Source organism: Arvicanthis niloticus, chromosome 9 (assembly GCF_011762505.2).
Source record: "Arvicanthis niloticus isolate mArvNil1 chromosome 9, mArvNil1.pat.X, whole genome shotgun sequence".
NCBI classification, from domain to species: domain Eukaryota; kingdom Metazoa; phylum Chordata; class Mammalia; order Rodentia; family Muridae; genus Arvicanthis; species Arvicanthis niloticus.
In genome coordinates this window covers 54,715,628-54,726,534 of record NC_047666.1, presented here as the reverse complement: position 1 = coordinate 54,726,534, position 10,907 = coordinate 54,715,628, and the positions used below count along the sequence as shown (strand labels likewise).

At 47.9% G+C, this 10,907-nt stretch overlaps 1 protein-coding gene across 3 annotated transcripts in view; it reads left to right on the top strand.

Moving 5' to 3' along the window:
* Rassf4 (Ras association domain family member 4) overlaps positions 1 to 10,907 on the top strand; it is a 39,730-nt gene that overhangs the window by 23,022 nt on the left and 5,801 nt on the right. For 2 of the 3 annotated variants that reach the window (XR_013112579.1, XM_034511777.2), the window contains exons 4-10: positions 1,784 to 1,926; positions 3,577 to 3,668; positions 4,269 to 4,429; positions 7,902 to 8,003; positions 8,217 to 8,268; positions 9,359 to 9,480; positions 10,183 to 10,280. Coding sequence is in view for 2 of the 3 variants with exons in the window: in XM_034511777.2 (XP_034367668.1) it covers positions 1,784 to 1,926; positions 3,577 to 3,668; positions 4,269 to 4,429; positions 7,902 to 8,003; positions 8,217 to 8,268; positions 9,359 to 9,480; positions 10,183 to 10,280 (770 nt within the window). In the remaining variant the exon portion in view is untranslated. Of the gene's footprint in view, positions 1 to 1,783; positions 1,927 to 3,576; positions 3,669 to 4,268; positions 4,430 to 7,853; positions 8,004 to 8,216; positions 8,269 to 9,358; positions 9,481 to 10,182; positions 10,281 to 10,907 lie in introns of all 3 variants that reach the window. The other variant, XM_076940363.1, reaches the window with a different exon arrangement.

Sequence of the window (10,907 nt, the reverse complement as noted above, 5' to 3'; positions counted from 1 at the left end):
GCTATTCTCAACTTACACCTGAATGATTCCATAGGACTCCAGCCTTTTGCCTGACTGTTAAGTCGAACACTGTAAGGCCATATCAGGAAGCTACATGCGGTTTTGAAAGCTTTAGACTATTCTCTCTGTGGTCAGTGAGGTGTTTGAAACTAGACATAACTGTTGGCCAACCATGAGATCCACACTGGGAGTAGGCCTGAGGCCATGCTCATGTGAAGTTCTCATGGCATCCCTGTTCTCATGGGGACTTTCCAGGACAATGAAGAGAGATTAGACTTCATGTGTGTGTGTGGGGGGGGTGCTGCATGATTTCACTTAAGTGCGGTGTGGAATCCAAAATAAATCAGATTAATAGAGGCAGAAAGAAGAATGATGGCTGTCAAGAATGGTAGGCAAGAAAGAGAAGTGGGGGTCATTGCCAAATGGGTGAAAGCTTCTTCAAGCCAAATGAACCTTAGCGATCCACTGGGCAGCACGGTGCCCACTGCAACCCCCTGCACTGCGCGTTTAAGTCGTCCTTAAGTGTGTGAGTCTTTAGACCTTCACCACTGTGCCTTAGAACCAACCACTCCGTAGCAGAGGGGAGAATTAATTGCAGACTTTGCTTAGGCCTCCTGTTCTGTGGATTAAGAAGCCTGACTGAACTCTTAATTAGGACCCACGTCGTCGTCATCATCATCATCATCATCCTTTGTGTTCACAAGCATCTTCAGTGTGCACATTAGTCAACATGAATCGTACTTAGTAGGCCCATCCGTGTCATCATCCAAATAGAAGTGTTGCAAATAGACATGGAAAGAGGTTAGTTATGGTTTATGCGGTAACTGGATGCAGAATATCACTGAATAAATACCCAAAGGGAAAAGAGGATAAGAGGAGAGAGGTAGGGGAAGGATAGGAGTGTGTGGGGGACTCTTATATAGTAAATGTCTTAGCCCCAAAAATATATGCAAATAAATAAAATATGGGATGAGAGTCACAAGGATACAGAGAGCCTAGAGGGCCCCATGGAGACAGAGGCTGGAAATTCGTCAGAGACATAGAACCAAGGACAGAAGGGGTGTGAGCCAGAGTCAGGTGGGGCGCCTGTGGGATGACTACTGTGAATTAGGGTTGGGTAGCAGTTGTTTCATTTGTAGACCTAAGGAAGTCAGAGCAGGTTGAGGGCTCAGTATTAAAACAACATGAAATACTCGTGATAGACCATGGAAATGTCCCAGAAGTGTTAGGCAAACCAGCACCCACCATCAGGGGGAAAAGGCAGTGTAACTGGAGGTGGACTGAACCAGTTGGTACTGCCACTGTCTGGATGTGTGGAGAGGACAAGGTGGGGCACACAGACAGTAGAATATCCAGTAGAACCTGGTGGCTGTGGGATTCTCTGTCCCAGTGCACTTAGAGTCAAGGAGCCTAGCCCAGCACAAGGGGCCAGGCATGCTTCCTCAGGCTGTGCTTCCTCCCGGCAGTGTGGACGTGCCTGCCAGACACTTGTGGTGTCCTGGGGGACACCTGACTCAGCAGCTCCGTGCTAGCCCCAGCTCTGCCCTTGGCCAGGCCTGGTCTTAGCAGCGGAAGGAACACCTCACATGTCCTCTTGCGAGTCCCTGCCTCATGCACTGAAGCATGTTCACACTGCTCACTCTTCCTTGGGAGAATGAGTTTAATTGGGGGGGAGAGGGAGGGTGTTGAGCATCGTGTTCCTGAGTGGGTCACAGAGAGGAAGGACAGAAACCTTTAGGGAAGCCGCTGTTTTTGAAGAGACTGACCTGTGTTGGTCCCACAGGAAGAAGGGACTCTGATCATCGAAGGACTCCTGAACATTGCCTGGGGACTCAGACGACCCATCCGGCTCCAGATGCAGGATGATCGGGAACGAGTGCACCTGCCATCTGCCACATGGGTGCCTGAGCGGCTCAGCCACCTCCAGTGAGTGCCTGGCAGGTAGAGCAGAGCCAGGAGCCTCCGCGATGTCTGTTAGCATGAGCACCACATGATAAACCACATTATATGTGGCGTATCCTCAGCCATGGGGTAGATGCCTCACTGCTGTATGGGGCTTAGGCATGGAGCACACATCAAACCCCTCTCAGGACCAGTGGCTACCTCAGTCCTTTCTAGCCTTACCCACCCCAACACACAACCTTACACAGGTGCCCTCCTTGTGATGATATGACCTTTGTCCCTCAAGAAGAATAGTTTCATGCTCCCAACACCTGCTTTATGGTGCTGGGACTGAATTCTAAGTGCTGTATCAATGAGCTATGTCCTCAGCCCACTGGGATCTCCTTGAAAGGGAATGTTAGGGATTCGCCCAAATTTATGTTACTGAGGCTACAGTTTTTACACCACTGACAGATTGTTTGCATAAATTTACCAGAATTTAAGATCTGATTTATTTTTCCCATCAGGACAAAGGCAATTAGTCTGAGTTTTGCTTCTTCATGTAATGATTCTTCAGAGGCAAACATTCAGAGTTTCGTCCTTGCCAGATATGCAGATAAGATGGGCATGGTGACATAGGTGTGCCTGAGATTACAACACTCAGTAACTGAATCGGGGAGGGATTCTGAGTTTGAACCCAGGCTAGGCTGACATACTGAGACACTATTTTAAAAACATAATATATAAAGGAACTGGAGAGATGGATCAGTAGTTATTAGCACTTGCTGCTCTGACCTTAGTTCAGTTTCCAGCATGCATATAGTGGTTCAGAGCTGCCTATAACTCTATTTCCCCAGGGATCCAGCGCTCTCTTCTGGCCTCCATGGGCTACTGCAACATGTCGTGCACATAAATGTACATAGTCAAGTACACATGCACACTAGATAGGTGATAGATAGATAGATAGATAGATAGATAGATAGATAGATAGATAGATAGATAATACATGCAGACAAAATGGGTACTCTGAGAACATGTAGCTTCTTGACACACTAGTTCTTATCTCAGATATCTCTGGTCACTGGTACACAATTTTGAGCAACATGACTTAGAATATAAAGACTCCTTGGAAAGGTTGCAAGTATGAATCATGTTCCCCACCCCGACCCCTGTCAGGGTAGAAGCAGTCCTACCAGCCACCCCTCCTCCAGCCCGTGTTTCCAGGCTGATCCTTTTCCATTCCCCAGTCTCTCTACTGAATGCTGCCTCCTCTCATTACTTCTGTGTCTTCTCTATCCTGATACTGTCTTCTCTGGCTTGGGGTGAGGATCAGTCCTGGCAAGAGGGCTGGCGATTTGATCCCCAAGGTTAACCTTGCCCAACTCCTTAGACCTTCAACACCTTCAAGCTCTTTTGGCACACAGCTGTCTGGGTACTAACCTGGCTGAGCCTGCATCCCAGGAGTGCATGGGCATTGACTTTGCACATGGTCTGTGATGCATCTCAGAACGGTTACTCCTTCTAAGAGACAAAACTCCCATTCCTTCCAACAGATGCTGTGGGGAGCTTTGTACTATACTGATAAAGCTGACCACACTCAGCCTCTGGGCTCCTCACTTGTGCCCTGCCTGTGAAAGCAGAGAAGCCTTTTTTCTCTGTCACAGCCACTTGAGTTCTGTGCTTCTCTGTTTCCAGGAAGGAAGCTTCACCCCAGGACAGCAAGGTCCCTACTGAGGAGCCAAGCGCTCAACCTGCAAACAAGGCAGAGGTTTCCAGAGATAGTTCAGGTAAGCAAAGCCCAGAAGACCCGAGCCTATTTGGGGTGATGTACACAGTCTCCAAAGAACAGCCATAGGGAATCACAGAAACAGCTGCTTCTGTCTCATGACAGAACCTCGCTAAGCACTTGCACAGAAGGAAACAAGTTCCACACATTCTTCTTCATTCCTTTATGGAAAAGAAAGCAGAGGCTTATAGAAGTGTCACTTAGGTTCTAGGCTGCCTGAATCATCTGAAGTAGGCTTAAAGGAGGCCGCTGTTCCCTTTTGCCCCACGCCTCTAGAATCTCATCCTCACATTCTACTCCAAGATCAGACGTCTTTCACCGTCACTGTCTTCTTTGTACCTTTCCTTAGCACCCAGTGAAGGACCTGTCCCTGAGTGAGTGCTCAGAGGACAGAGATGGAGTGACCACATAACTCAGTGGGGACCATGAGAGGCACTGTGGCACCAGCACAACCGCTGCCCAGCATCCAAGTCAGGATCAGCATTACTAGAGTGTGCCATGACTACAGAGCTCCAGGGAGCCACAGCATCCAACAGACAGTGCCACTGCTGGAGCCATGACCACCTTTCCCCTCTACCTTCTCATTTATTTATTTCTTCAGGACCCCTGGAGGAGGAAGAGGAGGAGGTCCCACAGCTCATGCGGACAAAGAGTGATGCCAGCTGTGTAATCCAGAGGCGGTCCAAATCCCGGGCACCGAGCGAAGCCCAGAAGATACGACGGCACCGGTTCTCCATCAATGGACACTTTTATAATCACAAGGTGAAGTCCCCATCTGCCCTTTCCTAGGAAGCTGGGAGAACAGGAATTCTTTCCCAGCACAAAGAGCAGGCCCCTAACATTCTGCATTACTCCCATTCCTCCATTAGACTTTAAGATGACTGCTGTTGTCCTATGCAGAGAGCTCAAGAGAGTGCCAAGCTCTTCCCCAAGCCACAGTGGCATAACATTCCCATCCACAGGTGGAGCTTCCCCCCACACAGCCACTCCCCACCTATTCTCTAAGTTGTATGGATTTGGAGCAAGAAAGCTGTAAGCAGACATAATGCCAAGTCTATCTCTAGTTGACCCTTTCCTGTGAGGCTGCCTTTCAGGGTCACAGGAACACCACTTACACAGCTCTCACTGGTAATTAAGCTGCCTTGCTGAAGTGTGCCCAGAGGCGTGAGTATTTTTTCCCAGAGAACCTGAGGATCTCTGAGTTCCCAGCACTTCTCCTTTTGTACAAATGTGCATTGTACTGACCTTAGAGAAAGATCGCCTTCCCCTAATTACATCACTCCAGTACCAAGTGAGCTATAAAAGGCTAAATTGGTTGGTACTATAAATGGAGTGAGTGGCAGTCTGGGTGTGGCCCTGCCTGGAGCTGGAGTGTACTGTGACAGGCCACATCCTGCCATGCTAGGGAATGGAGAGAGAACCTTCTAGCGGGAACAGTTACCTTTCTAAAAGAGTGAGTCATAGGAAGGAAGCATGGGCTGCAGAGAGTCTTTAACCAAAACACAAAGGCCATTTTTCACGTCCTTTTACCTCTATACACAGTGTTCTTAGAAGCTGGGGTACAGATTCCTTAAGCCACAAACAACAATGAAAATCACTAATTCTCAGCACTGACGTTTTGGATGGGGGTACTTGTTCCTGGTTTTATTTCAGAGGACTGTACACTAGTCTTCACGCTATCATTTCCCTAAACTGTTATGACTAACAGTGTGGGTTTTATTCCCAGAGCCATCTAATCATTGTAGGTATCCCCACTGCTTTGTCCTGGCTACTCGGATCCAGATGTGATCCACTGGGATAACAAAGAAATTGTCTCGACTTGGTTGGTATCATGTCCAAGGCAGGCTTTGTGCAGAACAAACACAGCCTTGTTGACAAGAATGTTCCTCTCCTTGAAGTAGCTGAATGGACCTTCCATGTGTCTTTGGCACTAAAACAGTCGTTCTCAACCTATGGGTCATGACCCCCTTCAGGGGGAGGGCAAATGACCCTTCCATAGAAGGTCACTGAAACCATCAGAAAACACATATACTTGCATTACAATTTATAACAGTAGCAAAATTGCTGCTATGAAGTAGGAATGAAATAATTTTATGGTTGGGGGTCATCACAGCACGAGGAACTGTATTAAAGGGTCTCAGCATTAGGAAGGTTGAAAATCTCTGCCCTAAAGGTTCATTTCCTGTATATCCTGTAGCCTGGAGTGCTTGTGGGTCTCAGCTAGAGTTAGCAGACCCACTGCAGCAGAGTCAGGTTTTCTGGGAGTCACCAGTTTTAAGCGGGTAGGTAGCACATGAAGTTCCAAGCATTGCAGAATCCTCCGCCGTGGAACTGTGCTTTCCAAATGGCTGGCTCTAACCAAGTATCTAACCTCCTAACTGAGGTTTCCTTTCTCAGAGAATAGGACCAGTTGTAGGTAATCCAGAGGTCCACTGTAAGGATCAAGAGTATATGTGAGATGCTTCACACATTCAGTGCCTGGTTATAGCGCGTATAGCAGGCTTCCCAAGCCCCACACAGTGTCCTGGTTAAGTTTTCTACACAGAATCTTTCTCACTGACAGCCTACTTGTGTCCTGATGAGCTCATCCTAGTTGAAAACAAGGTGGAAATATATGTAGCACCCAAGTCACAGTGCATTTTGGCTCAGAAGCACAGTCCCCTGGAGAGTTCTGATTGCTCCTCCAGATGATCATGTGGCTAGCGGGGAGCTGTACACACTGTTGCTGCCCAGCATGGAGAGTAGCACTGTATTCCATACAATGGTGGTGGGCGGGAGGATGCAGATTTAGAGTTTAAGATATGATTTGATGAATGTGTATATTTTTTGGGCACTGTCTTAAAGTCAAAGATGATGAGTCACACTATCATAAATTAAGGGCTATCTGTGATGTGTTACAGGAAAAGGCAAGATACTTGCAAAACAAAATGTAACATGCCTCCAATGCAAAAAAGCTATAAATACACCAGGCATGGTGACAAAGTCTGGTGATCCTGTTTTAAGGCAGCCTGAGCTGTGCAAGTGTAAGGCCATGTAGTGAGACCTTATCTAAAAATAAAAGAGAGAGCTGGGAATGGTCTTCATGGTGGTGGAGTACTTGGAGGTACTTAGCATGTATAAGGCCCTGGGTTCAATTTTCAGGACCACAAAAGAGTAAAAATTATCTGCTTGGCATGGTGATACTAAATTGTTATCCTGGTCTTCAGGAAGCCAGGCAAGAAGGTCTTGAGTTTCAAACCAGCCTGGCCTGTGTGGTTAGAACTTGTCTTAAAAAGTATGCACGGAGCCGGGTGGTGGTGGCGCACGCCTTTAATCCCAGCACTTGGGAGGCAGAGGCAGATGGATTTCTGAGTTCGAGGCCAGCCTGGTCTACAGAGTGAGTTCCAGGACAGCCAGGGCTACACAGAGAAACCCTGTCTCGAAAAACAAAAAAAAAAAAAAAAAAAAAAAAAAAAAAAAAAGTATGCACGGATGTTTAAATAAGCAACTGTAAAGAGACCCATGTAGCTGGAGCATCAGATGTTTGTTGGGGGTCTTGGCATCATGTGTGCCTAAAGAGTAATAAGAGATGCCACAGGAAGCCTTACACGTTCTCTAAAAGGGGGTTCTAACATTGGCAGACAGTCCTGGAAGTCTTCTCCAAAGATTGTTTCTGAACCATCAGGTCTCTTTGGGAGTGAGAGATGTAGGAAGACTAAGGTGGGGCTGTATGAAGCTGAGCCAGACCACATTTTGTTATTTGGGGTATTTTAAAAGGTGCCATAGGGTATGGAGAATATTCTAGAAAGTGAGAGGAAGGGGCCTGTTGGCAAATGCCACAGTGTGACTGGAGGCCTCTGCTTGGACAGCACTTGGGGAAGTAGGTAGAGCTGAAAGCTTTGAGCCTAAGTTCACAGACATTTGTTGATGCTGATGCTGTCGGTAGGAAGAGTGATGGAGAGCCCTGTGTCCTATCTCAGTGAATTACTTCCAGGGTCCTGGTTTCCAAGATCCAGAGAGCTGCTACTGATGGACGTGTAGAGTGTTAAGCATCTTCTTCGGAGTGCTCTGAGGACACATACTGTAATATCCCCTTGAGTGTCCTCAGGTCTAGGAACAAAGATCATGGGCTTGGGTTTGCACGAATGGGAAGGGACAGGTGTTCTAAGAAGTAGTCTCCTGCTGTCTGGGTCTGCTTTAACTTTAGCTATGTCTCCTCTGGGCCTGCCCTGAACTATCCATCTGCTCTACACAGACCTCAGTGTTCACTCCTGCCTATGGGTCTGTGACCAACGTCCGGGTTAACAGCACTATGACCACCCAGCAGGTGCTCACCCTGCTGCTAAACAAATTCCGGGTAAGTGTGACCACAGGGAGCAGCCTTGCCAAGAGGCTGGTGCTTGGATAAAGTGGTAGAAGGACTGGGGGTTGCTGGGATTAGCTGACTTGGCTCTTGGGGGAAAGCCGATATGCCGGTGTCCCTGGGACTCTAGGCAAGGAAGGGTGTGGGGTTGGTCTCTTCCCTTTGCTGAAAATGCTGCGGTCTGCTTTCTTGTGGCTGCCTGTGCAGGTAGAAGATGGCCCCGGTGAGTTCGCACTCTACATTGTCCATGAGTCTGGGGGTAAGTGCTAGCTTCCGATGTTCGATGTTTGTGTGGCATGCATGCCACCTGTTCTTCCCCACACCTTCCTCTCCACCGTCAAACTTGGTTCCGTTCTGAGAACCCCTCTACAACAGTGTAGGAAGAACCCTCTTCAGGCTTTTCCCGCTAATGAACCATTATGTAGCTCAGTTAGGAAAGTAGGACTTGTATGTCAGTGGCTGCAACCTGGATGTGATCTTGTGGACCCTCTGGATTCCTCTGCAGCCTGTGGCAGCTTCTTATTGCTAAGCATCTCTTGTGTCCCAAATCTGTGCTCCCCTCTGTCTGCTCTGCCCCTATTTTCTCTGTGCCAAGTCTTTATTAAATGATACCTAAGCCAGGACAATTATTTTCCCTCTCCTTCCACTCCCTGGATGGGCCTACAAAGTACATGAACCAAATGCAGGTCTACAAGAGGAAAACAAGCTGGTTTACTAATGGGTCATTACACATAACCAAGGAAGTTCCCAGAGAGGAATCACACAAGGGAATGTCCAGAATTCTTTTGCCATAGCAAGGAAGTCAACTTTTAGAGAGATGAGAAGATGAGGGTGGCTGGGGGGGGGGTGCAGGGGACTTTGAGACAGGATAGTGACCAAGTATCGGTGGCTAACAGAAGATGAGGATGGTTTTTTAGCGGCAGTCGCAGTGTAGATTCCTCTGTTGCTGCCTCTAGGCTAACAGTCTAGAGTTGGGGCTGGTGTTAACTTTTTTTCTGACAGTATCTAACTTCTGACAGTGGATGAGAGGCCTCAACAGATTGCTGTCTTGCTGCTGAGCAAGAGATGAAGGCATCTGCTTCTTCTCACTAGTCTCAATCCTGAGTCCAGGGAGCTGACCTAGGTGGCCACTTCTGCTGCCTTCAGTGGAATCATGTATCTCCCAAGATGCAGATCCACAAAGGTCTGAGAAAGACTCTCTAAGTATCTCTCTTTTATCATGCCCCTGTCCTTCCTACATACATGTATACATACAATACATACATACATACATACATACATACATACATACATACATGGGTAGGTGGGCAGTCCTAACATCCCATGAATTTTGTAAAATTCTATTTCAGAGCAGACAAAATTAAAAGATTGTGAGTACCCGCTGATAGCCAGAATCCTGCATGGGCCCTGTGAGAAAATTGTCAAGATCTTCTTGATGGAAGCTGACTTGAGCGAGGAAGTGCCCTATGATGTGAGTGTGACCGGGCTGAAAGCCTGCTCCATGGGGAGGGACTGGGAGGCAAGACTTGAAGGGAATCTAGGCCACAATCTTCTCAGGCAGTGTATCCTAGAGCCCCACTGGTGATCTGTCAGCTTAGGGGACAGAAGAACTGGGGTCCTGGGAGAGCCCAGCCCTGCCCCTTTCCTCAAATAAAACCTTTCCTTCAGTGGAACATGCTTTTATCATCATGTTAAAGACTCACAGAGGGGCCCTCAACTCAGGGCCAACTCAAGGGCAGCAGGTGTTAAGTCTCAATGATAAGACTATGCACATATATCCAGCCCCTAAACAAAAGGGCCCATAGATTATGAGTCTCCAAGAAGACCTTGTGGCTGTCTCCCCCAGCTTCCCAGGGTTGGGACAGCTTCATTTCATTGTTGAGCACAATGGTATTCCCATTCCCCACCCATGCCAGTGTGACAATGACACAGACTTGAATGCTTTCCCCAATACTTAGCTCAGTGGTGTTTCCTCCAATGGATGACTCTTGCCTTTGAGATAAGAGCAGTCCTCACTCTCCCAACACACAGAGCAGAGCAATGCCAGCAGCAGGGTTGGGGACAGAGGCATCTCCTGTGTCCTGTGGGTCCAGGACTTTGACTTTGACCACTAGGGAAAACACATCTCATGCTCCTTATCTAAAGCACGTGTTATTGTTCTTGGATTTTCTAGGTCGCCCAGTACATTAAGTTCGAAATGCCGGTGCTGGACAGTTTTGTTGAAAAATTAAAAGAAGAGGAAGAAAGAGAAATAATCAAATTGACCATGAAGTAAGCATTACCCCTTGGCCAGACACAGTTCTGGCCATTAGAGGATATCTGCAGGGCATGCCTCTGTCCAAGCAGACAGGCTTCTCCCTTCTGTAGAAACCAAGTGCAGTGGGGAGACCTGCTGACCGTGGTCCCCAGTAGTGCCCTCCTACCCCACTGCTCAGTACTGATAGCAAGCTGGGGTGTTAGCCTTCTGAATTAGACCATACCCCCATACAGCCTGGACCTCCTCTCCATCAGGGGACTTGGAGCATAGACAAAGGGCAGGAGGAGCCTGGTGAGCCCTGGGTTGGCTTTCTAGTTCTGCTAATGACCAAGCTCTGAAAAGGCAATCAGAGAATCTGTTGGATAGAACCTCAGCCTGGTCCAAGGCTTTCCTGCAGGCAGGAAGTTTGAGCCCAGTGGAAAGCAGTGATTGTTAACATTTAAGCTCTGGCTGTTGTTTGGGGGAGCAAGGGTCACCAGTGTCAGGACAAGCTATGTGACATTAAAGATTTTTTTGAGTCATAGTAATCTGTTTGTGCTTCAGAGACGTGTGACATGGGGCCATATGTGTGAAGAACATCCAGGAGGGCTGGGCAGGGAAAGTCAAGCTGCTCTCTCTTCTCTGAGAGCCACGAGTTGGAA